General features: G+C 41.6%; 13 protein-coding genes across 13 annotated transcripts; 8 read left to right on the forward strand and 5 right to left on the reverse strand.

The window, feature by feature from the left end:
* Positions 1–983: 983 nt before the first annotated feature.
* On the forward strand, positions 984–1211 carry SS1G_00135 (predicted protein; the record flags this gene model as incomplete). The annotated part of the gene is made up of 1 exon (XM_001597999.1): positions 984–1211. The coding sequence occupies one exon, from the start codon at positions 984–986 to the stop codon at positions 1209–1211; it is 228 nt and encodes a 75-aa protein (XP_001598049.1).
* Positions 1212–2761: 1550 nt separating this feature from the next.
* On the reverse strand, positions 2762–3046 carry SS1G_00136 (hypothetical protein; the record flags this gene model as incomplete). The annotated part of the gene is made up of 1 exon (XM_001598000.1): positions 2762–3046. One exon carries the CDS (start codon positions 3044–3046, stop codon positions 2762–2764), a length of 285 nt encoding a protein of 94 aa, XP_001598050.1.
* A 1904-nt stretch (positions 3047–4950) lies between these two features.
* Positions 4951–5793, forward strand: SS1G_00137 (hypothetical protein; the record flags this gene model as incomplete). The annotated part of the gene is made up of 2 exons (XM_001598001.1): positions 4951–5209; positions 5264–5793. 2 exons carry the CDS (start codon positions 4951–4953, stop codon positions 5791–5793), a joined length of 789 nt encoding a protein of 262 aa, XP_001598051.1.
* Positions 5794–6382: 589 nt separating this feature from the next.
* Positions 6383–7256, forward strand: SS1G_00138 (hypothetical protein; the record flags this gene model as incomplete). The annotated part of the gene is made up of 4 exons (XM_001598002.1): positions 6383–6523; positions 6737–6881; positions 7029–7139; positions 7192–7256. 4 exons carry the CDS (start codon positions 6383–6385, stop codon positions 7254–7256), a joined length of 462 nt encoding a protein of 153 aa, XP_001598052.1.
* A 965-nt stretch (positions 7257–8221) lies between these two features.
* On the forward strand, positions 8222–10486 carry SS1G_00139 (hypothetical protein; the record flags this gene model as incomplete). The annotated part of the gene is made up of 3 exons (XM_001598003.1): positions 8222–9034; positions 9148–9612; positions 9662–10486. 3 exons carry the CDS (start codon positions 8222–8224, stop codon positions 10484–10486), a joined length of 2103 nt encoding a protein of 700 aa, XP_001598053.1.
* Positions 10487–11592: 1106 nt separating this feature from the next.
* SS1G_00140 (hypothetical protein) lies at positions 11593–12732 on the reverse strand (the record flags this gene model as incomplete). Its single annotated transcript, XM_001598004.1, has 1 exon — positions 11593–12732. One exon carries the CDS (start codon positions 12730–12732, stop codon positions 11593–11595), a length of 1140 nt encoding a protein of 379 aa, XP_001598054.1.
* Positions 12733–14129: 1397 nt separating this feature from the next.
* SS1G_00141 (hypothetical protein) lies at positions 14130–14992 on the forward strand (the record flags this gene model as incomplete). Its single annotated transcript, XM_001598005.1, has 2 exons — positions 14130–14570; positions 14723–14992. The coding sequence occupies 2 exons, from the start codon at positions 14130–14132 to the stop codon at positions 14990–14992; spliced, it is 711 nt and encodes a 236-aa protein (XP_001598055.1).
* A 262-nt stretch (positions 14993–15254) lies between these two features.
* Positions 15255–15936, reverse strand: SS1G_00142 (predicted protein; the record flags this gene model as incomplete). Its single annotated transcript, XM_001598006.1, has 2 exons — positions 15255–15402; positions 15755–15936. 2 exons carry the CDS (start codon positions 15934–15936, stop codon positions 15255–15257), a joined length of 330 nt encoding a protein of 109 aa, XP_001598056.1.
* Positions 15937–16011: 75 nt separating this feature from the next.
* On the forward strand, positions 16012–17021 carry SS1G_00143 (predicted protein; the record flags this gene model as incomplete). Its single annotated transcript, XM_001598007.1, has 4 exons — positions 16012–16150; positions 16327–16364; positions 16428–16608; positions 16747–17021. The coding sequence occupies 4 exons, from the start codon at positions 16012–16014 to the stop codon at positions 17019–17021; spliced, it is 633 nt and encodes a 210-aa protein (XP_001598057.1).
* A 515-nt stretch (positions 17022–17536) lies between these two features.
* Positions 17537–18829, reverse strand: SS1G_00144 (hypothetical protein; the record flags this gene model as incomplete). Its single annotated transcript, XM_001598008.1, has 1 exon — positions 17537–18829. The coding sequence occupies one exon, from the start codon at positions 18827–18829 to the stop codon at positions 17537–17539; it is 1293 nt and encodes a 430-aa protein (XP_001598058.1).
* A 255-nt stretch (positions 18830–19084) lies between these two features.
* SS1G_00145 (60S ribosomal protein L8) lies at positions 19085–20163 on the forward strand (the record flags this gene model as incomplete). The annotated part of the gene is made up of 3 exons (XM_001598009.1): positions 19085–19087; positions 19328–19408; positions 19462–20163. 3 exons carry the CDS (start codon positions 19085–19087, stop codon positions 20161–20163), a joined length of 786 nt encoding a protein of 261 aa, XP_001598059.1.
* A 2137-nt stretch (positions 20164–22300) lies between these two features.
* On the forward strand, positions 22301–23248 carry SS1G_00146 (hypothetical protein; the record flags this gene model as incomplete). Its single annotated transcript, XM_001598010.1, has 3 exons — positions 22301–22310; positions 22433–22543; positions 22626–23248. 3 exons carry the CDS (start codon positions 22301–22303, stop codon positions 23246–23248), a joined length of 744 nt encoding a protein of 247 aa, XP_001598060.1.
* Positions 23249–23782: 534 nt separating this feature from the next.
* On the reverse strand, positions 23783–26240 carry SS1G_00147 (hypothetical protein; the record flags this gene model as incomplete). Its single annotated transcript, XM_001598011.1, has 4 exons — positions 23783–23829; positions 24143–24191; positions 24706–25949; positions 26003–26240. 4 exons carry the CDS (start codon positions 26238–26240, stop codon positions 23783–23785), a joined length of 1578 nt encoding a protein of 525 aa, XP_001598061.1.
* Between the last annotated feature and the right edge of the window lie 808 nt (positions 26241–27048).

Below are 27048 nucleotides of genomic sequence, written 5' to 3' on the forward strand. Positions count from 1 at the left end.
ATTTTTCTTTTTCTCTTTACGAATTTCCTTTAATCTGCATATGATAACACTCCTGGTGTGATGTTCATCACACTATGGTAATTGGGTGTTTATTGGGTTTTCTATTGTGGTTAGATTTGCGGTCTGCTTTTCTACACCGGAAAAGCCGGTGTTTTAAATGTAATACAGCTTTAAATAGGAGCACAAAATTTAAGATCATTAAATAATATCTACCTTGATTCGAGATGAGTGTGAATGCTGAAGTTTGTATGGCCTTCCGAACAATAACTTATTCCTTACCGACTCCTGATACTGCTGGCTTTGGATGTCATTTTTAAGCCAAAGGGACTTTGATTGTTGTACACCACTTCAAACAATCAATTATCCCATTGCAGTCTCCCTTGTATATTTATTTCTTCGAACCTATTTTACTTGGATAAGCCATTTATTAATTGATATCTCAATGTCTCAATCAATTAGAAATAATCAATCAATTAAGAATAATTAATCTTTTGGAAATAATCAGTCTTTTATTTTAGATATGATGAATTAATTAAAATTAATCAATCTTTTAAAAACAATAAATGTGACGCCTCACACCTCCGGGTCACGTGGCATGCCCCGTTTGTATTTAATCATAGGAAAACTCGCTACTCTTGTTGGGATGCGAAGACTCAACACCTGTACGCGGTGCATCCTACGAACCTCCAGCTCTCTTATGAGAGTCTGCAGAGCTAAGTTTGAGTTATTTGATGGAGTCGTGGTAATTGGAAGAGGAAGAGGCGCCCGATCACGACGTTTTTACCCGTTTGCGGTTTTTTGACAGTTGCATTATCGAAATGCGCTCTCTACAACACTACCTTTATTACGAAACAGAGGACAACACCATCATCTACGACAATACGCCACGAAATCATCTCACTTCTTAAAAGTGAGACTCCTCTGGAACATATAGTACAACTCGACATCTTTGACGCGTATATGTTATATACTGTATACCTCCCATGATCGACACGACTGAAACGACAACAATTTATATACCTTCCATACGGGAACACCGGAGGAGTACTGTTGAAGGACCTGAGCTGATGACGAAACTTACTCTGCTCTCATTCAGCGGAGGTATGCTACTTACGGAATCGGGACACCCGTACAAGCCACTACCTGTGCATGCTATAGTTACGCTATATGAGGATTGGTGCTCCTTCATAAGCTTTCTATTGGCAGGATGATCAGAATGAGGACGAGGCAATCCTGACGGTGGGCGATTACAGTACGTTCTGGTATATAAGGAGTAATTGGATTGATGGTATCGGGAAGGGGATCAGGGATGAAGGGTTTTCGAGTACAATGTTTTAATAGTATGAGGGGAAGGGAGAGAGATCAAGAGCCAGTGATCTAGTGGACGAGGATGACCACAATTACAACCCCAAAAGGCCTACCGGCTCAAACCCCCCCTGCGAAGGCAATCATGTAAACCCTGCCCTAGCCCCCTTTAAATTGTATATAAATACTCCCCCTAGCTAGCTAGTAAACCACTCAGAGGCTTCTCCTCTGAGCGTCATTTGTCCAAAACTGGAATAGATGGCTAAGGTTATCACGCGCCAAGGCGCGTGGGCCTACGGCCTATGACGATAAACACAATCAATCAATCAATCAATCGCTACTCTTGTTTTCCTTCTTCTTTTCTCCTTAGCTTAGTATTTTCTAATACAAGATACTTTACCCAGTATTCTTGAGTGTGACAATAAATCAAGTAAAAAGGATTTGTTAATTAAAAACAATCAAACAATTAAAAAGAATTTATTATTTAAAAAGAATTAATTATTTATAATATTATCAATTATTTATAATCTTTATAATCTATATAAACTTGTTTTTATAATATAATATAAAATCTTTAATTATAAACTTGATGTAACGATACTATTGTCACGATTCACCATCACGTGGGACAAGTAGGGATCACGTGATGGAGCCCCCAGGAGCCTACGCTCCTGAAAAGGACCAGTATATAAACATTCATTATTTTCATAGTACAGGAGCTTCGTGCTCAACTTAGTTATCAATTAGTTTACCTATATTCAACTTGATCTAGTAACGACTTCACTTCCAAATGAATACCAATAATAAAGCCTTAACCCATAACTACCAACCAAACGAAACCTTAGGCAGCCGCTGCCCCCAGTACAGTATCGTTACACTAGTATTTGTTTAATGTTATTTGAGTGTTGGGTGTTGGATGAGGTTATTATTATTGGGTATTAATCTATATATATATATATTCCGTTCGTTCTTTTGAATAGAGTTGGAGATTGAGGTTCTTATATTATAATTTATAATTTATTGAGAACCATTGGAATATTGGAGTTATTAAGGATCATGTGACATGATGTGGAGGTATAGAATAGGGTATTCGAATTTTCTATTGTATTAAGAAACGATGAAACAGACTCTGGATGGGTGAAGGGAAAGATTATGAATGGATGGATATATTTGGGGAATGTTCGCGGAAGGATCACAGTGGATGATGATGATGATGGATGTTTTCTTGGGTAATATCCGGTTTTTTATTCTCGATGTAGGACTGGTGGACTGAGGATTGAGGATTGAAATTTATGAATGGGATATTAGTGGTTAATATGGGCTCTTCTGTAGAGAAATAATATACTATGGAGTCGGATTTCATGTTGGAAATAGAATCGAATATTGAAATTCTATACAATGAGATGTTCCTACATGCTTCCTTAGGAGAATTGTGACTGCCGATACTATCCGTTCATTAATATTCATAAGAGACTTGAACATTGAGAGCCAGCCAAGTATACTTTATTCCTCGTAGTAAATTAAACATAAAAAGGCTCCCCATATACTTTGCGACGGTTGAGAAAGGAAGAGTTACTGATATCACTACCGGTGTCTCATTCTCCGGAGTTGAATTTGCTGTTGAACTCCACCTAGATGAGGCAGTGCCTGCATGTCGTGCTTCTCCTTTAGGAAGAATAGTGACTGTTGATGCTGCCAATTCATTGTCTCCAAGAAAGTCGAGCATTGAACCCCTGAACATGCTTTGCGTGCATCGAGAGAAAAGAGTTGTCGATATCACTCTTTATTATTCGGAGTCGATTCCTGTGAATCCGTTCTTAAAACGAAATCGACTTCATACTGTATAAGGATAATTCTCCACTCCTTTAACCAACGAACGCTCAGCTACACCTTTCCTCGTATTTCATTTTTATCCAAACATCCAAACAAGGCGTTCCCACCGCGGAGACTTTCCATACCTGGCTATACCTCATACTCTTAGTATGTTGATTTAGACTACTAAATATGTATGGGTTTGGTTGGTGGTAGATAGTTGGCGGATTCTGTACCGAGTGTGTATGCAGGTCTTGCATGAGTACGTAGGTACAAGTAGACAAGTACTGTAGCTCGAAGTGCTATGACATGCTTAGTAGGACATGGTATTAAGGGAAAATATGGGATGGAAGGAAAAAGCTTATACCCGACTGGTTTGCGTTGGAAGATTATGTGCTTATGCTGATTGTGATGTGCTTATGTAGATTGTGATGCGATGCGAGGGTGATTGCATTTGTTGAGAGGAGAGAGGGGAGGAGTGGAGAGGTGTGAGAAAGAGTTTGGATCAATTGTGTATGAAGATTGGGTGGGGATAGAGATGTATTGAGGGTGTGAGAAGCGAGGGAGTGAGAGAGTGAGAGAGTGAGAGTGAAGGAGTGAGGATTGAGTGGTTGAGTGATTGAGGGATTCAAATGCATTAGGAACAAACATTCAGATTGATTGGGATGCTGTATATTAAATAAATATATTATAATCCTGCAAGATTCGTGGGATTGCATTGAATCAGACCATATTAATAAAGCACCTCTGCAAGCTCGATGTATGGCTAGAGTATCGTACTAGGACATTAATGAACATTGAAATGAATCGTGACTTCGACCTTGAAACTAATTGGAACATTGGAATACTGTAGAACATTGAAACGAATCGAATTGGCACGTATTTTGAAACAAAGAAGTTATCGATAAGACCTCTGTTACTACCAGGTTCAATGTAGCGGGCACTACCGACCAAACTCAAAATCCACCAAATCACATCTCGTATTCACCCACCTCAACCTATGAACTTCTAGAAAATGAAGAACGATGACTGGGAATGATTCTAGAACTTTATCTGCGACAAATCCATCACATCCATAGAAGAACAACACAACCAACCAGTCAGCCTTGGTCGAAACCCTTATTGATACGCTACAATCCTTACCATACCATTATTACCCAAAACCCCCCAGCTCCAAGGGAAAAACAACAGCAAACAAGCAAACAGACAGAGCCTACCTCCATAGTACTCCGTACCGTACGCCAGCCAGATCATCCATTTTCTCATCCACCCAAATAATCCCAAAAAATCTTCAAGCGAGACGATTTCATACCATACTCTCTTCCACCAATCATCGCACTGAGTGAACTGGAGACCCAATCATCTCTTCCATACAATCACTGTATCGGCCCCCGCTATCAGAACCTGGCTTCGACGTTCTAGGAAAAAGTGTGGAAGGGTTCAAGTCCATATTCCCACTCCTCTTACCGTTCCGTGGCGATTACTGCGAGTGTGGTCTCACGCTTGTGGCACTTCTATCCATTCACATACTGATCTCTGTTTCCCCTGCTTCTCCCACAATAACTACCAGTTAAACTACCTACTGGTTGCATTTACACCTCTATTACTTTCCGACCCACACCTTTCGAAAGACCCTATCATACCTTAGCGGATACAGAAACACTTCCGGTAGGCAGTTGATAATGTCAATCAAGTGAGTAAATAGTCGTCCCTTGTGCTTTCTGTAGTGTAGTATTTCATGGCTTTCAATTTCTACTTTCCCTTCTCTCTATTCTTTACCTTCAATTCTTTCTCCTCCTTCTCCTTGTTTTTTTAACCTACAATTTCTCCATCATGTATGCTTTTCACCAAGAACAGCATCTTTATGCCTTGCAAATGGCACAAGAAGCAATGCTAAAATCTACTCGCGAAAAAAGTTGGGTAATGACCTCTAATGAGGCCGGATTCGTCAAACTTCCTAATGAACGAATCCTCTATGCCTCACCTCCTCGAACGAGTTTACAAATTTCTACGACGGCTACTTCTGCAGGCGCGGTGCCATATTCAGCTAAAAGCGATTCTGGAATCGTATATATTAGCAACCAAAGAGTAGGTGCATCTTTTCTCCCTCTCTTTTTAACTATTTACTAATTTCCACTCAAGATAGTCTATCTTCCAAGTTCACCTACTCCCGAGCTTCAATCGTTTTCTTCACCTATTCTCAACCTACAAGATAGCTACGTTCGTGCGCCGTTTTTCGGCGCCAATTACTGGACTGCCCTCTGCAAGCCAGTTCCGGGAGGTGGAATTCCCCCGGATTGTCCTTCGGTCGAGCTCAAGATGACATTCAGAGAAGGCGGGGCATTCGATTTTCATTCTTGCCTAGAACAAATAAAAGAGCGTCTATACCAAGCTCATAGTGTCGCACGGGAACATGGAGGAAGGGGAACCAGCGGTGTTGATTTGGCGAACATGGATTTAGAACAATTGCCTGCTTACGAACCTGCGAGGGAGGTTACAGATGAAGCACCCATCGTTACTCAAGATAGCGGGGTAACAAGTATAACTACGAGTTTACCACGGGCCGAAACCTTCACCGCGCCAGCTGAGCCCCCTCCAGATTATGAAGAAGCACAAGCACAAGCCGTCTCGGTGGACCTGGATCAGCGATTACGGGAGCAGGCTGAGAGGCAATGAGACTGGGTAAGCAACATTTTACAGCATGCTGTGCCACAAATGTTTTGTTACATCGGGTATTACGACGTCATGAATGAATGAATGCTGGAAGGTTCGCGGGACTTATGGAGGGCAAAGGCGTTCTTCTATCACAAATTTACATCTCAGACTTGGCATGGTCAATGATGGGAAATGGAGTATAAAGCAGCACTGCAACGGCGTTCGAGAGGTTCATGATAAATTGCTTCAAGATGGAATTGATGTCAAAAATTGTCAAAAATAGCTGTTATACCATGAGAAATGAATAAGAATTTAAAAGAATGTCAATTAACAATTATTATACATTCTTCGAAATGTGCTCTACAAACATACAATAAACGGCAATAATTTTTGCACCGATGATAAATTTCGAATTGATGTCGGAAAAACCAGGAACCAAAATTCATAGACCAATCAAATTTGACCAATTGCAACTGAGGCCTCAATTTTGGCGAGGATCATTTCTCATCCGACACGCTGGATTTTGACCGTATCTGATAGCATTCTACCACCAGGACAAATACACTCAACATTACACAATTGGTTCAAACTCCTGAAATCGATTGTCAAGATGGGTTTTTTCGACACCTGGAGCGATCTTGTATCGGCTGCTAAACCATGGAGCGAGGCTGAAGCTGAGGCGGTTTCTGGAGGGTCGAGTACCACCAAGACTCCCGCACAAAAGCATGAAGAGGGAGAGGGAGAGGCAGCGGTACGTTTGCTTTTGTTCTTGTTTTTGTGTTGGCTTTGGTAAAGATGCGGGGTTGGGAGTGGAGGGAGACTGAGGGTAGATAAGATTGGAGGGGGACATGAGATACTTTCTGGATGTGTGCGGGGACTCGGGATATATCTGGACGCATGGAGAATGCTCGAAAAACATCTCACAACCCTGGATTGATATGTGCTAACGTGAGTCTGATTTCAGGATCCATCCGGACCCACTCCAGACAAGAGAGCAGCCAAGGCCGCTGAGGAAGAAGAATCAAAGGATGAGGAGCCCGAGGCTGAGGAGGAAGAAGAGGAAGAAGAAGATGAGGAGATGGTTGATCCAAAAGATAAGCTTGAGGAGGGTAAGTTGCTATCTTTCTACACTGGCTCAACTCTTGAGCAGATCTGGGAAATCACAAGAACACACTATCTAGGAACCTTTGGGATTTTTGAAGCTGCTTCAGGTCTACAAGTACTTCATTATGAGGATAGAGGCTAACACTCTACAGAATGCAAGGAATCAGCAGCTTGTGCTCCTTCTAAACACCACTATGATGAATGTGTTGAGCGAGTTACAAGTGGTAAGGAACAAGTCCCTGGTGAGGACTGTGTTGAAGAGTGTATGTACCCTACATCCCACACTATTATTTAGATACTGATAAATACAACTAGTCTTCCATCTCGCACACTGCGCCACCGCCTGTGCTGCACCAAAGCTCTGGAACGTCCTCAAGTAAAGTGTTAAAGCTTTACCACATCACGGAATCACGCACACTCAACTGGACAAGAAAACACAACCAACTTTTTAGATGAATGGAGAGGGTTGAGAGGAAATGTTGGAGGATGGTAGTATTGTACAAATATGAAACCAAAATCCTTTTTTGAGCACTGCATTGCATACAGATCAGATCTCCCTTTTTTCATGAGCGCACTGCATGTAGTATAGAAAAGAATCGATATAGAAAAATGACTTTGGTTCTATCTATCATCGGGCTTTTTATCAACGAAATGTGTGCATATGTCTTCAACGAATCATATCCAAGGCTCGGCTTCTTATCAACTCGGATATTCAGTCTATCCAAAGTACAATCACAAGCAAAATACATTGATGTCGGATTCGGGATACCTAGATACTTGGCATCCTATAATAACTACCTATCACCGGGTATCTTTTTCACACTTCGGGGCTTTGTATGATTTTGGATAATAACAACTTTACAGCTTTTATCCGTTTACCTTTTCCAATCAGGATCCCTTCTTCCTGTACATACCACGAGACCTTATCTCTTGGTCCATTTAGAATGACTCGAGAAGGGATGAAATAATACTCCCTTGTTAGATTTAACCAATAGTACATGAAAATAATACCTTGGTATTTGATGATATACAAATAACAGATGAGGAGTATCTGTGAGGGGTTGAGGGGATGGATGGCTTCTTTAGCCAGTTTGTGTGATAAGCAAATAAATCTTCGTTCAACGTGAATCGTGTTTCACAAGATACGATACTTCATGTCAAGGAACATTAACATTCTTATTGACCGGCATCCCTCTTCTCTTGAAGATTCTCACTCCCGTCCCTACCGGTGCTTCCCCACACACAATCAAACTCAAAGTAAAAAAGCATCGAGCTTAGATAACCGAAGTGATTAGTGGCCCCGCCAAGCTTATCGTGTTGCGTCAGCTAGGGGAAGGAAAGGAAGATGGAGGTTTCGACACTTTTGGATTCGAAGGAATTGAATCGATTAAATGGGATAGAAAAAGTTGTGGCAAAGGGAGACTTAGAGAAGGATAAAGATACGGGAAAACAAAGTGTGGGAAAAAAAGATCGAGAGATTGGATATCAAGGAAATAAAGAAGATAGTGGGGAGAATATCCAGGTGGATTGTATAGAGGATTTGGAAAACTTGTCAAAGGACGACGGAACGCCGGGAGCGGAAAATAAAGAGGTTGACTACAGTTCTGGAATTGTTGGAATTGGAATTGGACTTGGAAGTGAGGAGAAGAATAACGATACTATTCTTGAAAAAGAAACGCATCATTATCACGACATGCCGAAAGGTTGGACAGCCATGAGAGATCCAAGAGGAAAGCAGAAACAAAAACAGAAACATAAACATAAGGCAGGGGAAAGAGCCAATGGAAATACGCATACATATACAACACATACGCAGGCCGATATGACGAATGCGGAAATATCGAAATCACAGGAAGATGGTAATGATGGGGGGGTGGTAGAGGGAGAAATCGAAGATCTAGATGATTTGGATTTGATGGAATTGAATAGCGGGGATGATTTATTACCAGATGAGGAAGAGGGGGGTATAAGGAGGGGTGGAAGTGCTGGAAATGCAGCGCGCAGAATGGGTGGGGCTGCTGATGAGGGGTTGGAAAGAGGAAGAGGAAGTACGGATCGCGATACTGTGAGCTCGGATGCGGGTCACTTTAGGGTTTATAAGAGGAGATGGTTTGGTTTGGTTCAATTGGTTCTTTTGAATATTATTGTTAGTTGGGATGTAAGTTTTGCTAGGGAATTTCATTTGGATGTATTTGGGGTTCTGAGAGGGGTCATGTTATGGTTATGTATATGTAGTATTATCGTTGAAAGTGCTAACTTATATTCATCTAGTGGTTAACCTTTTCCGCAAGTTCGACGACCGTCTCTCAATACTACAATGTATCCGAATCAGCGATAAATTGGCTCAGCACCGGGTTTCTCTTCGCTTTTGTGCTTGCAAGTCCGTTTGTTATCTACGTCCTGCATCATGGAGGTCCGAAACCTGCTATCCTTATTGCATCCGTACTTTTGTTACTTGGAAATTGGATACGATATGGTGCAACGAGATCTGGTCCACATGGCAATTTTGGAGGTGTAATGGTTGGACAAATTCTAACGGGTGTTGCTCAGCCTTTTGTACTGGCAGCACCTACTAGATACTCGGATTTGTGGTTTACGAATCAGGGAAGAGTGGCTGCAACTGCGGTTATGAGTTTGGCTAATCCTTTTGGTGGTGCTTTGGCGCAATTGATTGATCCCTTTTGGGCTGCAAATGCTGGGAGTATACCAAATATGGTTCTTTACATTGCAATTATTGTAAGTCGCCAAAATCTCTCTAGCTCTCATAATTTTAATATTATCATAGTCATCAATAGCCACCGTTCCATCTTTCTTCATTCCCAAAGAACCGCCTACTCCCTCTTCTGCATCATCAGAAGAACCAAAACATGCATTAGGACCTTCGCTTAACTTCCTTCTTCGATCCCCCGAATTCTACATGATAATGTTCCCCTTCTGGTTCTTCGTCGGCCTCTTCAACTCCCTCTCATCCCTCATAAACCAAATGCTCTCTCCCTATTCCTTCTCAGAAACCAACGCCGGTATCGCCGGCGCCCTCCTAATAGTCGTCGGTCTCGTCGCCGCAGCAATCACCTCCCCTCTAATCGACAAAACCAAAACCTACCTCCTCGCCATCAAAATCCAAATCCCCATCCTAAGCATCTGCTACCTCGCCTTCACCTGGGCACCGCAAACCCGTAATCTCGCCGCCATCTACGCCATCCTCTCAATTCTCGGCGCCGCATCATTCAGCCTCGTCCCCGTCGCCCTCGAATACCTCATCGAAATCACCCATCCTGTATCCCCTGAAGTCACCAGCACGATTTGTTGGTCTGGTGGTCAGTTACTGGGTGGCATTTTCATTATTGTTAGTGATAAGCTTAGGGCGAAGGGTGCGGAGGATGGATCGCTAGATGATGGGAGTACGAGGCCGCCGGGGAATATGTATAATGCGCTTGTTTTTCAGACGGTTTTGGCGGCCGTGGTGATGCCTCTTCCGTTGGCGTTGGGGTGTTGTGGGAGGAGGAAGGGGGTGAGGATGAGGAGGTTGGAGGCGGATAAGGAGGCTAGGGGGAGGAGGGCTGCGGGTGGAAGTGGAGGTGGGGGTGGTAATGGGGGTGTTGTTATTTAGGGTTGTGTAGGGATGTATGGGTATATTGTATTATATTTTGAGAAAGGGAGATAGATACCTTTGGAAAGTTACTATCGGTATATTGATCTGAGATTTTTGTTTGGACATGGAGATGGAGATGGATATATTATACATAGAATAGATCTATATTAGGTGTAGAAGATAAACAATAAATAAATTGAGAATATTTATTGTATTTAAATATTCGATATTCGGAACATTGATATGTCTTGAGCTTATGATTTGATTGTTGTGAATTTATATAGTCAGGTATAATTCGAAATGTATGTATTGCGTATATATATATATGGATATGAATATAAGTAAAAAAATAAACATGAGTCCTATTTTCTCATCATCTCATCATCTCATCATCTCATCATCTCATCATCTCATCATCTCATCATCTCACCTTACTCACCTCACTCACCTCATCCACATCCAACCAAACCCATTACATCATATCAAGATATACTATATACCTCTCCTTTCCCAAAAGCTCACCTCCCGCTACCAATTATTGAGTCTCGGGAAATAATATAAAAGTATTTGCCATATTGTATTTGTTGATTGATTAGCAGCAATGAGGTTAGTTCCTAGCTAGGTATTGAGAGTTTAGAGAATGTAAGAACGACGTAAATCAGAAAAGGTAATAAATAATAAAGAATATAATAGAAGAGAATAAGTTATAGTTAGCAAATAATAATAATTTTGATAAGATATAAATAACCACCAGCTATAGTTGAAGATACAAGATACAGAATACAGAATACAAGATACATACTAATTCTCATACATCAAGAAGGAAGCCCTCCCCAAAAAAAGCCCTAAAGAAGTAAAATAAAAGAATAACAAATACAATAACGATAACACATTGTAACGGGTATCTCTAACTTGAAGCTCTCGAGTTAAGAAAATAAAGCTATATATGGTATTGCAATTTCCAACTCTCTTAATCATTTCATTGCTACCAATATGCTTCTTGTAACACGGGTTGACAGGCTGGCCTGCCATTGTGCTTCCTTTAACCGGATCATTTCCTTAGCTAGCATTTCTTTCTCTCTTCCATTTTTCTTTCGCCCTGAGGCTTTTCTTCCCCCTCTTTCCTAAGCTTTAATTCTCTCCTGGTATGCTTCCCAAGCCTTCCTCCTGTATCTCTCCGCTTCCCACTCTGGGTCTCCCGCACGAATGATACCTCTTCCCACAATAACAATATCACAACCTAAACCTACCAACTTTCCAGGAGTATTATACTGTTGTCCCTTTCCATCACCCTCTAACTCTGCTTCCTCATCATTCTCAGGCGGTAATTGACATCCTGGAGTCATGCTAATAAAATCATCATCCGCTTCTGTATTTAATGTTTCTTGCGAAATAAATCCCATGACATATTGTTTATGCTCCCTCGCACTCTCCACACACGCATTGGTATAATCTCTCGTCATGAAGTTTCCCGCGCTACTCATTTGTGCTAATATCAGAAGACCTCTTTCCAATGGCGCTTCATCAATTCCAGGATACGCTTCTTCCTCAATATCAAAATCAATGCGCGAGCGTGGCGAATCGGCCGGTTCGAAATGTTGCGACACGGTGGTAATAGAAACGATACTAGCTTTGCGTCCAATATTCGCCTCATTGTGTGCTTCTAATCCATGGGAACCATCTGGAATTTCATGGCAAGTGTTATTAAGACTTATAGGAGTGGTGATTTGATCCTCGTCGCCTTCAATGCTTTCGGGTCGCGGAGTCCCCACTGATATATTCGTCTTGACTTCATAACGTTTGCGTTCTCTCCATCTTGCGGCTGCTTCGGCCAAGGAATCCACGCTGGCTTTCCCAGGTATCATGTTAACATTGGTGATATGCGACCACTCGATGATCTTGGCAGTGCCCTCGGTATATTGTAATTGCACGGTATTTCCAATGTCACCGAATTTCCGATCTTCGAATATGAGGAATCCATGACGACGCGCGAGCCGGTTGAGGCGCGCTCCCGTGCCCGTCGTTGGGCTGTAGTCCCAGTTGTTGATGAGATCATAATGCGTCTTTAGCACGACGATGGATGGACCGACGGCATTTGCTAATCGGAGAAGTTCACCGGCTGTAGAGACATCGGCGCTGACGCATAGATTAGATTGTTTGAGGGTCATGAGCCGGAGTAGGTAGGCGGTTAAAGGATGTTTTGTTTTCGAGGCTCGATCCTCGAATGAGGTTTTCGCGATAGGATGGGAAGCAGCTGGAGACATGATGAATAGAGGAATCTCTCGAGGATAGAGTCTTTTTCTTTGTTTCTTTCGTTACTGCTACTACTTCATTCAGATATAGCGAACAGAAAAGGGAAAAGGAGAGAAAGAGAGAGATTTGAACTTGGATTTATATTGGTGTTTTCGTGCCCTGTACTTTTGTGTTGAAGTCTTAAAGATTTAAAATTAAATTTAGCGATATTTCGTTCATGTGCGTCAAAGTAGCAGAACATAGAAAGAACACTAGAACATAGAACCATAGTACCGAGGCCAGCAACTATTTTTTTTTTTAGCAAAATCCTCAAAAATAGGTTTCTTTAGAACGTAACTTCTGTAAAGTTTGTATAATACTTCTATAATAAATAATTATATAAGCAGAATTATAAAATATAATATAAATTCTTATATTTATACTTATTTTGTAATCTTTTTAGTTTATTATAATTTTTATTTATACTTTAAAACTTCATCTGATTAAAAGTATTATATAATGAAATAGATACATATAATTAATTTCGTAATTTCAATAATTTCAACAATTTAAGACTTTCTTGGTTTTCTTTATATAAAGTAAGTAATCTCACATTATTAATTTTACAAAATTTGAATCAGCCAATCAATCAAACTCCTCAAAGATTTATCAAGGTCATCAAGTTACACATGATATCTCTATATAGATATTTGACGACATTTGTTGATCCTTCTAGATACCTTCTTAATTGTAAGTCTTAGTCGATATTTGGTTATCATCAGTGAGTCTTCTGTCTTGTCTAGAATCAAAAGTTGGATCTGAGACCTGTCGAACTTTGTGCCTCTTATTTACTAGATGTCAGTGCACAATCGAAAGATTTTTTGGACAAATTTAACAAATAAATGGGGAAGTAGCAGGGAATACTACTTTCCGAACCACAGGAATGGGTTGCATGGGTATCAAGTTGTCATTCCGTTTGGATGGGTTAGGTTTCTGGGGATCTTGGCTTCTTTGCTTCTTTGCTTCTTCGCCGGGTGTTTTGTATGGTACTGATTACTGATTCCTGCGTCCTGTACTCCGTAGAAGGAAAAGTTCATTTGCATTGACTTGTTAGTCTTGATCACAGATATAATAATAAGTAGCAGTAGCAGGTAGTAAATAGTACCCAGGTATTATAGAGCGGCATCCGGAATATCTCTAAACAGCGGACAAGAGGAGAGTCCTAAGTGAAGGCCGAGGTATGAACAACAAGATATATAATATATATCTTTCAAATAAAATATTATCTCTGAATCAATCAATTATTATAAACATTACCTACTTAAACCTCATGTCTATTTACAGAAATATTTTCAAGACAAAATTATTTGCTGCCCCTTTTTTATATTTGAAAGTTCCCTCTCAAACCACCAAATTCTCAGTCCGAGCAATGTCCACTTCGGATCAAGCGATGCCCCTCAAAAAGCAATTTGAGGTCCTTCAAGAACAATACACTGCATGTGATATTGCAGATGTTCTCCTCAAGCTCAAAGTACCCGGTGCCGGCTTTCTTCCCGACCTGAGACCTGCATTTGCTTCGACATCGGCATCTCCTGATAAAATTACTGTCGCCCCAGTTTCAACTGTGGTTTTTGCCCCAAAGAACAGCACAGATCTCTCCAATTATCCAGCAGCAAACATTCCCTCTGATAAGCACTGGATTGATCTCACGGTTCCTGACTCGATAGTGGTCATAACTCAACCTGAAGGGCAAAAGAATGCTGTACTAGGTGGAATAATGGCATTGAGGGCCCAAGTTCTTGGCGCTAAAGGTGTGATTGTTAGCGGAAGGGTCAGAGATCTTGATGAACTTCAAGCTACTGGAATTCCCGTAAGTTTTCTGTCCATTCTCTTACATGCAAGGACCGCTTGTTGAGCCCGCATGCTCCCCTGTCGCATTCGCTAAGATTAACCCGTCGCAATCCCATGGGCTTTCATTGGGTGCTTCCGCTTATTCTCGAACTTCACTGATGATTCTTGTAGATATGGTCTCGCGGTACATCAATTGTTGGTGCTGGTGGCGAATCTAAGCCTCACGCAATTCAGGTAGCATTGAAAATCGATGGGACAGATGTCTGTCCTGGAGATATAGCATTTTGTGATCCCAAGAATGGTGTTGTCATCATCCCACAAGGAAAGATAGCTGATGTAATCTCAATGCTGCCAGGTCTTGTTGCAGCAGATGATCGTGTGAAGGAAGAAGTTAAGCAAGGAATGTCGGTTCAAGACGCCTTCAAGAAGCATCGAGGATGAATGTTTTCCGGGGGCTATTCTAAAATCATTCTGGATGCAGTGGAATGCTGTTCAGTGTTACTTATGACCTTGAAGATACCATTCAAATAGGGAAGAAACTTGATTGAGTTACTACATATCTTTGCGAATGTCGGTTTGGCTATCTTCATGATAAGTTCAAAGATATAACATACAGAACGAAGTTCTTCTCTGACTCTGATAGCTGCACGTATTACCCATAGCAAAATCGTAAGCATGTTAATGTAGATGCTGAGTAAGCTCCTCAGCAGAATTCTGATCGAGTTGATCGTTTTACAAATTTCTCTTTAGCTTCCGTTTCAAGGCCTGATGCTCTCAAAGCTATATCAAAACATTGGGGCGAGAGCTCTGAGGGAGTCGAGGATACATACGAACCCAGCAATTTTGAAGGCCTGTTGGAAAGAAGTAGTTAAAGTGAAGGATCAGCTAGCTCATTTCATCGGCGTATCATTTGAACTCACCGGATTTCAAACATGGAAAGTCAGTAGACTTGTCGAAGCACATAGTAAGATATACATCGATGACTAATGAACACTCGATAATATGGTTAGAAGCTGCTCAATCTAATAGCACAGCTAATAGAAGATAGGTAGGTAGGTAGCGACTATCCGCAATGACCTTCTTCCCGGACCCGGTGATTACAGACTTGCATGAATTCGGACAACTCATCCCAGACCTCATCGATGTTTTGTCTTATATTTTCTCAAACACCATCGGGCTGTGCCTAAAACTTGTCGTGCTCACCGTTCACTAGGCCGAATTTTATTTCGCAAATCAGGAAGATACAAATCAAGAAATAACAAAGAATTACGAAGAGCTGAGCAGGATAGGCCGTAAAGAGACGGGAAAAGTTCTTGAAACGCATATCGCACAACAGGAGGAAAGGAGCAGACCTCGCGATTAACTTTGGCTGCGCTATTTTGCATGTTGGAGATAGATTGCGGCGACAATGTCTTCCTAGAACTAGATATTTGCTAGGGGAATGAGAGATTGATGAAGATATGTCAAGATGCAGAAGGCTGTTCATTGGCTCTTCTCGCTCATATGTACAAAAGGTTTATGCTTATGCAATTGCGGTATTTGAACAGCACAGCGGAGGAAGAAGGACGAGGGTGCTTGACTTCATTCTTTTAAAACGACGTCAGCTCTTACTTCTCCTTTCCTCGTAGTACTTCTTCCCTGTACATAATTCTTCTAACTCTTCCCATGTATTACCAATCTTTCCCCTTTGTTTCTTTCTTCACCTTACAGGCGCAACTCGAGTGAGTACAAGCGCTCTCACATTAGTGTTAATAGACTATTATACATCAATTCAGCAGGAATGCTTTCCGCTGCCGCTGGATACAGGAAGACGGTCATAACAATGCTCTGATTAGCATAAGGCTTGCTTGCAGTATCCTTATAGATAATTGCAAAGGATGAGAAGCGAGTTAGAGTGATGCTAGAGAAGGATAGTAATTCATTGGTCAAAACGAAAGGTAAGGGAAAAGGTCGAGGTGCCACTCTCAATTTAGGTGGTGTAATTTTGCAAGTGCGAGATAATAATTTTTCCACGGCTGTTTGCAGGATTGCATCAAGTTTAGAGAGTCAATCGATGGGTTTATTTTTAGACTGCGAAGATATATGGTGGAGTATAATATTATAATACTAGTCTACTCCTATAATACTATATCGTATTCAAAGCACTACTACTAGGTGCCTAGTTAAGTATACATAACTAACAACATCCGCTTTAGCTACCCATATATTCTTCAAACGAAGAAACTTTAGTCTACGGGGGGCGTATAATAATTTGAGACTCTCTCATCCGCTCATCATTCATGTAAACTTAGATCTAGAAGACGAAGTAATGCAGGCGGGTAAAGAATTTCATTTATTGAGATCAGTCAATATCTCATTGTTCTGCCCAAGTGGAAATGGCCAGCCAGTCAAGCTAGCAAGACAAGCAAGACAAGCAAGACAAGCAAGACAAGCAAGACAAGCAAGACAAGCGCAACTCTTAAACCTGTGATGCGGATTACGAGCTAGAAACGGTAGGCTGGAATGGATTTTGAAGGGAGGGAGAATGGGGGTTTTCTTTCGTGGAGGAGGGGAAAGGAGGAGGAAAGGTAGGGAGGGAGGGGTTGCTAGGGACTAAGAATGTAGATTTTTGGGGTGGGAGGGGGTGATGAGAGGGATGGAAGGGCACGGCGGGAAAGGACTGCTAGTATGGTGGTGGTTTTATGGAAAATGGTTATGGGGAGTAGAGTAGAGTGCAGTGTTATGTTGTTTGGTATTGTTACGAGAATCGGGGTAATTTCATTGTTTGATAGTGTCCTCAATGCATGGTTGTTGATTGAGATCGAAGGCTAGGTACCTAGGTTTAGACGGAAGAGCTTAGCGGATATTGGATGTTTTTATGTTAGATATTGGGTGGGCGATGATTTACATTCAGACTCGAACTACAGTTCACCCCGCTTAGCACAGTTATCATGCAAATAACAATAATTCTTGAATATCTTTGGCATTTCTCTATGATTTATATGCCTATCCAGCCGCGAGAGCCAACCCTTCCATTCTCCTTCTAAGCGTGGAGCTCTCTTCTTCATCCTCTACATCTACTTCTATCTCCATCTTTGGTCGATTCTTATTCAATCCCTCTAGTAAAACACATGCTTTACAAATCTCTTGACTGGACATATATCCACATTTCTTACACTTCCCTAGTGTTTGTTTTGTGAGTTTACGACCATCCTTCTTGGCTCCTCTTCGGGCTTCGAATTTGTCTATTCTATCGTGACCCTGGCTGTTGGTTGTATTCGATGCGATTGATGCTACGTCGATTTCTCTTCCCGAGGCTTCTTCGTCTTCTTGGAGTTTCTTTTCCATATCCGCCATCTCACCTCCACTTGATCGACCATTAGTTCCACAGCCTCCGTTTCCTTCTTCCTCGTCATTTGTGGCAGCCAATGAAACTTTTTGGCTCTTGCAGTGACTTATTCCGGTAACTTCTGATGGTACTAATTTTGCCATGTCTTCTCCACTGCGCACAACATCTAGAATCGCACTAGGTCTAACTCTTTCTAGATTCTTGATCAAACTCCGCGCACTACCTCTAAAAGCCTCGGGACTGTATAGACATTCGGTACTGAAATAATCCAACTTTTTATGATGCGCATACAACACAATCTCCTTCTCATAGGCATACTTCAGCGGTTTGCTTCTGCGCACATCGCTCGATTCGTCGCCAGTAACAATACTAGTACTTCTTGCCAACCTAGGTAAATCTCCGCGTAGCAGATTCATCAAAATAGTCTCTGCGACATCATCCGCATTATGTCCAGTAACCACATGTTTGATACCTAGCATTTTCGCCCCTCGATCCAAAGCTTGTCTGCGAAACACACCACAATATGTACAATTTCCCTTCTTGCCTATCGTTTCGACGACTTGGTCCATGGTCCATCCATATAATTCATCATATCCTACAATTTTGAGGGGCATTTCGTATTGAATCGCATTTCGCTTGACTGTTTCGAGAGAGTCATCGCGGTAACCTTTTATTCCTTCGTCGATACTCAGTAAAACTAGCTCGAGTCCATAATTATATCTTTCGTTAAGAGTTTTAAGAACAGAGGCGAGCACCGTCGAATCTTTTCCTCCGGATGCTCCTATTGCTATTCGATCCCCCGGTGAGAAGAGTGATGTCGAGGTGATGGTATGATGAATTTCTGCTTCAAAGATAGCGATAAAACAGGCTTTACATAATTTTTGATGGTTCTTCGGTCGTATAATCAGAGCTCTGGCGCTTTTGCAAATAGCACAAGGTGTTGGTGCCATATTTGGAAATAGTTGTAGAAGGCAAATAATCTCGCAGAACTTCTTATCCACAAATCATCATCGCGGGGAATTATTAAATTGACAAACTGCGATCTCTCACGTGATATGATTCAAAACTGCCTAGCGTGCCAAGATTTTGATCCTCTAGCGCCCACATTCGATAATTCTCAAAATCGAAAATCTTTTCTCACTGATACTATTCCTCTCGACGACAACTACGAAACGACAAACCTCGCCGCTTCGACATCAATCAATATGGTAAGCTCATAAATTGTTTTTGACTCTGTTTTTAATGGAATAACACGACTCGCCACCCGCTCTCGTACCTCTACGAGTAATCGCACGTCGAGATGCAATTTTCAATCAATCTACCTTTCGAGGTTTTTGATTTTGATTTGGCTTGAGCTATATCTGTGTAGAAATACCATTATAGTCTCTTTAGAGTTCAAAGAAGACACTTGGTGAACATTCGCTGATGTCTACTTTTCTCAATGACAGCCTCCAAAGTCCGGAAAGAAGGCGGCGCCAGCCCCATTCCCCCAGTCCAAAGCTGGTGCGGGATCAAAGAAGGCAGCCAAGGTACGTGAAATCTATTCCTTTTTCTGCGACTATTCAATGCTAATGAGGATAAGAACCCTCTCATCGAGAAGCGTACCCGTAACTTCGGTATCGGCCAAGACATCCAGCCCAGAAGAAATCTTTCCCGTATGGTGAAGTGGCCCGAGTATGTCCGTCTTCAACGCCAAAAGAAGATCCTCAACATGAGATTGAAGGTCCCACCTGCGATCGCTCAATTCCAACACGTTCTCGACCGTAACACCGCTGCTCAAGCCCTTAAGCTCCTCAACAAGTACCGCCCAGAATCCAAGGCTGAGAAGAAGGAACGTCTCTTGAAGGAGGCTACCGCCATCAAGGAGGGAAAGAAGAAGGAGGATGTCAGCAAGAAGCCATACGCCGTCAAGTACGGTCTTAACCACGTTGTTGGTTTGATCGAAGCTAAGAAGGCCTCTTTGGTCCTCATCCCTAACGATGTTGACCCAATTGAGTTGGTTATCTTCCTTCCAGCTTTGTGCAAGAAGATGGGTGTCCCTTACGCTATCATCAAGGGTAAGGCCAGACTCGGTACGGTCGTCCACAAGAAGACCGCTGCCGTTCTCGCCCTTACTGAGGTTCGCTCCGAGGACAAGTCCGAGTTGTCAAAATTAGTTCAAGCCGTCAAGGAGGGACATGATGACAACGCCACCAGACACTGGGGTGGTGGTATCATGGGTGCTAAGGCTAACGCCCGTACTGAGAAGAAGCGCAAGGCCCTTGAGAGCGCTATCAAGATCTAAATGTGATCATGTAGTGACTTTTACTTACGGCGTTTTTTTATGATATTATGGCATGGCAGGGACACTTAGCTAGGCAAGCAGCTTGAGAAATCAAAATATAAAAGGCTGTATGATACCATAATTTATCTGACTTTTGGTCTAGTTCAAACATTACGTGCCCTTGCAACTCTTGGTGATCTTTTCTTGATATTTATGTTACATTCGGGGTTTCTTTTTCTCCTCCCAAGGAAAATTTTGCGTTTCTCCGGCAGGGAGTGAGCCTGTAAGCGAGAAGTGTTTGAGTCAATTCTTGGAATCCTTTTCAGGTAAAGTTCATGTACTGCATTCAAGAAGGAAAGGAAGTTCAAATAATAACCTCTTGAGATGCGCCAAGAATCACAGACGTGTCCGGTACCACATTTCGAGACATGGCTCCTAGAATCCATGATATCTTACATGATTATGGTATTCAATATTCAAACACTTCTTGCAAGAATCTCCTCAATCCTGCAGAAACACAACTAAGTTAATCCCCCATAAATTGGTTGTTTTATATAGTAGATTTATTTTATCTCCAAGACGAAGCCAAGGTATGAAATATGAACAAGAGCTCGAATTGAATTCTTAAAGTTTTCTTGGAGATGCCGAGAGCGCTTGGGGAAACAAAACCAAGAGTTGATAGCCACGGCAAGCCACGGCAGTCGGGCGGACTGACGGGATTATCGGGATTTTGCAGATGGATCTTGAATTTTGTATATAGATAGACAGATGGATGGATTGGATGAATGGATTGAATACGACTGATCCCTTTAATTCATGGGTACGCGAATCGAAAAACTTCTCAGGGGAAATATTTCGATGTTCGAGAATCGAGATGTGAAGATATATGTAGACATGGTAGGGTAGTAGGATACTGCAGTGCATACTGTACTCCGTACAGAGATCAAATATATATGTACCGGGTAAAAGGTATTTTAATGTCTCGGGAACACGGCATATACTGGGGATTAATATATAGAAGGATGGGATTTTGAGGGATATAGATATGATGGTTACAAATGTATGCGGATGGGATGGAAGCTGGCAGATGGGAGGTGGAAGATGGAAGAGAAAAGGGGAGATAGGTACACAGTACCTATGTATTGATGTTCGGAGAGTATTCCTTTTCTTTTCCGTACGTGTGTATAAGTTGGAGTAAGCCTGGAGGAGTACAAAATAGAAAAAAGAGATTATCTACTACACTCGGACAGATCCGATGCGTTACAAGTGACTGTTTGATTGACACTCTGGGACAGGAGAAATCTTGGGAATCATCATACAGACATGGATTGTAATGTGTGAAGTTGTCTTGTCCTCTTTTTTGTTGCTTACAGGTTTATATTAGATGGATGATCTGTTTGCTTATTTATTCATCTTTATCTATTTTCCTATCTTTTATTCTCTTATACTTAGTACTTATATAAGATTATTTGGCTATCAATCTATCTCCCTACAACAATACAATAAAATCGCTATTTACGGTTACAGAGAAAAATTATCATCCATCATCATCAAAACCCTCCAAGCAACTCTCCCCCAACTATTTTCCCACGAATTGAGTGACTCCAATTGGCCAACTCTTATCGAGCAAAAAAATAACCTCCTCTTATCGTGCAGGTCGTAACCCTGTCTCCTCTTCTTTAGTTCGATCTAGTCTCCTCTAGTTTTCCACTGTTCCACCAATTTTTCTGATTTGATCTTGCTGGTTGTGCTGAAGAGTCTCCAATTTACCTTATTTCGGACCCTCAACATTTGTGCTCTAAGGCTAAATATCGTGCTAATCCCGCCAAAATTCCCCGTTATAAATTACAACATATTACTCATATTATTCTGCTCTCCATATTTTGCTTCCATACCTACCACCTACCTATCTATCTACTTACTTACCTACGCAAACACAATTCGCAAAGAGAATCCTAGAGAAGGAATACTCCTATTCGGTCGGAATACTTACGATATTGAAGTACTATATTTGACGATTACGAAGATTACTAAAGAGAGAGCGCGCACTCAAGTCCTCTTGGAAATAAAGAAGAAAGAAGAAATTAAATTGAAGGAAAGTGAAGTTAGTGAAGGAAAGGAACTGAAGTGAAGAGAGAGAAATTACGAAAGAATAATAATGGGCTCTGGTAAATTTCCCCCTCCATGATTGTTCCACCACCTTTTATATCATCTCACCATATCGGAGAATCTACACCACAGAGAGAAGGGTCTCAGGAATATCATGACGTACGTACTAACAATCACTTAGAAACTCCCTTCGACTATGCCTTGAGCTCCAACGCCGCATGGGCAGGCTACAAAAGCCATCAAAACCCCAAGTTCTTCCCTACCATGGCCCAAGGTCAAAGTCCTAGTATCCGTAAGTCCACAGCATCTTCTCGCGAGCCCGCTCTCCTCACGGCAACCACACCCACAAAACAATAAACCTAACATCTCCACAGTCTGGCTCGGCTGCTCCGATTCCCGTGTCCCCGAAACTACCGTTCTAGGTCTCCAACCTGGCGATGTCTTCGTGCACCGCAACATCGCCAATATCGTCTCGCCGACCGATATCAATTCCTCCGCCGTCATCGAATACGCCGTTGCGCACTTGAAAGTAGCGCATATTGTTTTATGCGGTCATACTTGCTGCGGTGGTGCCGCTGCTGCTTTGGGAGGCTCAAGGGTTGGTGGAGTTTTGGATACTTGGCTTGCACCCATCAAGGCATTGAGTAAAATCCACGAGAAAGAATTAAAAGCCATCAAAGAAGATTCCGCACGAGCGGTTCGTCTAGCGGAGTTGAATGTTGCGAAAGGAGTAGAGATACTGATGGGAAATGTGGTTGTGGAAGAGGCGATTCGGGATAGAGGATTAAAGATTCATGGTGTAGTGTATGATATCGCATGTGGCAAGATCCGGGATTTGGGAGTGGGAAATTGTAATGAGGAGGAAGAGGAAGAGGAAGAGGAGGAAGTTGCAGGTACAGATGGAGTTTCGGAGTCCAAGGGAGCAAAGGAGTTGGTGAAGGGTGCGCATGGAATGTTAGTTTTTGGAAAGGAGGGCGCGAAACTTAGTACTGCGTAATTCGATCACTACTCTCTCTCTCTATTTGAGGGTTCTACCGTTCGTACGTTACGCATAGATGGGTCTTCTTGGATACACGTAAATGTTATATACTGTATGATGGATGAATGAAAGGCAAGGCGAGACAAGGGAAGGCAAGGCAAAGACAGGAAAGGGAGTTTGAAAAGGAAGGAAGGTAGGAAGGTAGGGGGTTTTCTGTTACCGTCTAGAAGCGAGGATTTGTCTGTTCGGACGTTTGGATATTTAGATGGATGGATGAGTTGAATCGAATATTATTATTATTATTATTATATCTATTTCATCTATTTCATCTATTTCATCTATTTATCTATCTTTCTATCTTTCTATCTTTCTATCTTTCTATCTAATAAGTTACCTACCTATTTATAGGAAATAGAAAATGGAAAATAAAAAATAAGAGCTAGGTGGGTAGGTAGGTAGGCAGATATTATGTGATTGATCTTTTAGTCGGATCGATTAAAAGGATACTCTGGTAGGTATTGAAAGCGACTCAGTAGTTGGGTTTCTCATATCTCATATCTCATCTGTTTCTTCGTTTTTACCTTGAGCCCAAGCACTATCTATAGGATAAGATAGTATAAGAGGGCTGTTTTGTCTTACTTCTTGTTAATCATTGATATATAGTAGTTTTGTTTTATGTTATATTTTTGTATTTTTCTAGAGTATAGAAGAGAATAGAATAATATATTGTATTTTATATATTTCTTTTTCTTATAAGTCTTATAGTATATATCAAAACAAAGATATATACATATATATATACCCAACTTCAACGTACTACAAACTCTAATTCACAATCCTATAATATTCTTTCTATATATCCTTCTAGGAACCTAATAACTAATATCCATACATCTTCAATTATCTAATAACTGCCCTTTTCTCCCCTTCCATCTCTTCCACTCTCTTCCCTCTCCCCACCCTAGAAGAGAATTTTCAAGGAGATTAAATATAGATCTTATTTAAATCTAAATCTAAATCTGAATCTGATGATATGGATGGTTCACCAGGGTATATCGGGTATATAAATCTTACATCTTAATTACACAATTGGATCTGAAGGGTGGATGGATGGGGTATATGGTATATTGGGAGGATTGGTTTATCGTGTTTGTATTGTGCGAATACCCTGTGTTTGAGAGGAAGAAGGAGGTGAGGAGAGGTGGGAGAATGGACGGATATACATAGACGCTCATGGCTATTCATGCTATTAAAAGTAAAGAATTCTTCGTTTTTGAAACTTCCCTTCAAATGATTATGTATAATACGCCTATGACATCCCAATATCTATAATTTTCCAACTCCAAAACTCCCATGGTATCTATGGTAATGCTACAGCCAGCTATTTCGCCTGAATCTATTAATTTTTTTAATCCCATTTTCAGAAACATCAAATCCATCCCATCCCTTTAAAACCTCTCCACACAAACACCTACCCCCTTTTCTCTCGCCAATCTAACCAGTTCTGCCCCTACTACCAAATCCATAAGTCCCAATCCCACACTTTTATAGATAACATTCCCACTACTCAACCATCTACTCATCGCATCTTTTTTCTCTGTTTGTACCTCCTTTCCTAACATTCCACTTGAACCAGTAGTATTTGTACTTGCGGATCCGGATCTGGGTTTGCGAAACGAGAAAGATGATTTACGAGAGGGGCTGCGGGATGATGAACGGGAGGTAGAATGTTCCGTGTGGAATACGTTGGCCATGCTACGGGCTAGGGGTGGAGAGGAGGGTGAGAGTGGCGAGTGGGGAGTTGGTGTTGCATTGCCATTCCCAGTATCGTTTGGATTTAAATGGTGAAAGTCGGATGAGCTTCGTGGGGATTCATCTGAATCGTCAATAGCAGATGAATAATTAAGAGGATCAATCCCATTGGACAGCATGACCAATTCGCCTAATTCCACCAAATTCTTTGCTGATACGTTGCCTTGAATTATTTCGCCTGCTTCCTGTTTGCATCCATCTATAGTATCAACTACAATTACTCCACCTTCCTCTGCATGCCTATGAAAATGATGGCCACTTCCATGAACTTTAACTGCTTGCGCCACAACCTCCAGAGGTATTTCAATCATGTCAGGTTTATAACTGCCAATAGCGACAATGAGCCGTCCTCGCTTGCGACCTTCAGTATTGGTCAAGATAGTATGGGGAAATAAAGGCGATGTAGAGGGAGTTGTGCAGAAGATAACATCCGCGGCTCGTATGTATTCTTTTTCAAGCCGAGCAAACTCTCCATAGGCAGGGCTAAGAACGGAGAATTTTGTATTGCTCCAACCTTCACGTTCTTTTGTGGGAGTGGGTATTTCGAGAAATGCCTTCATTAAATCCCGAACACGGTCTGTGAAAGCGCGAGTTATAATATTTATTTGTTTTATGGTTGAGCCACGAAGGATGAGGGCGAGACGGATGTGCCAAAAAGCCTGCTTCCCAGCACCGAAAACAGTTATAGTTTTAACCTTGGTACGAGGTGTAATCAGAAGAGAGGAAGCTAGGGCTGTGCGAAAGGCTGTCGTCTCCGATGCATTGAGAAAGCCAAATGGTAGTCCTGTTTTATCCATGAGTGTGAGAGATCCTTGAGGTGTGTTTGGATTTTTGATGGATGAAGAGGTAGATACGGCGTCGGAATCAGAACTTTCATTAGATGAGCCTGGTTGAGGAAGAGTTACAACTGCGAATGTTAGTGAGGCTCGAGTGGTATTATTTGGGAAAGAAAATGCATACCTTTCATTCCAATTCCTGCCGATGCAGTTGCCGGCATGAAGAGTGTTGTTCGTTTGTGTTTTGACTCAAGAACTGTTCTTCTAGGCTGATGCAAGCTGCAGCAATCATCCTCTTGAGTTCCTGTAGAGTACTCATGAAGAGCTTGTCTCATTTGATCTTGGAAAGCTTCCAGATCTTTGAGAGTGAGGTCTTGAAGAAGGTGTTTGATATCGGAATCTGTCAACACAGTGAGAGACATTTCGAGAGCTGTATATGATCTACTGTTTCGTGTATTTGGAAATATTGTAATCTTCTTCAAATAAATCCATGAAAGAGGCGAAGGAATGAAAGTTTGTTGAAAGCCAAGACATGAATTACTTAAGGGGAAAGCGACGCAACTTGATACCTTGTACAGTACAAAGCAAAGGATCAACTTTACGTATTTACGAAGGTGGGGTTGATTGTGGGATGGGAGATAATCGGTTGATCGGAGCTAAGCTTATCAGTGTCTTATCTTAGCTGAAGCGGGATTAACCGGGTATAAAGTCCGAAAGAGCTAAAAGTTGAGAAGGCTCATCAGAAAAAAGTCAACAAGGTGCTTGTGCTCTTTTGCCAGAGAATGAAGAGGTCTTATGTGCGTACTAGGTAGGTAGGTAGGTAGTTTCTTGATAATTATTGTATTCAAGATCTCTCAAGAACTTTCGCTAGATACCTAGTTGAATACTATGTAGCTACTATGTAACAACTATGTAACAACTATGTACCTACTATGTATTTCATAGTTTCTAATTGTGACTACAAACCTCCCGATTTCTGTCGATTAGAGAGCCAACGGTAAGAGCAGCGGAAGCTTCGACCGGCACAAAGAAATGGGAGGTTCTGTCATCTATGGATAATTACGGGCTAATATTACGTGACATCACCCACCGGATTTAAAAAGGACCTAGGAGGGGTAACTCCACCATGAATTGACAAACGATTCCTCAACTGCAGTGCAGAGAGGGGTAAATAGGTAGACAATTTCTAAGCATTGAGTCATTATAAAGAACATCAAGGACATCTCTCCT

Source organism: Sclerotinia sclerotiorum, genomic scaffold (genome assembly GCF_000146945.2).
Source record: "Sclerotinia sclerotiorum 1980 UF-70 scaffold_1 genomic scaffold, whole genome shotgun sequence".
NCBI lineage: Eukaryota > Fungi > Ascomycota > Leotiomycetes > Helotiales > Sclerotiniaceae > Sclerotinia > Sclerotinia sclerotiorum.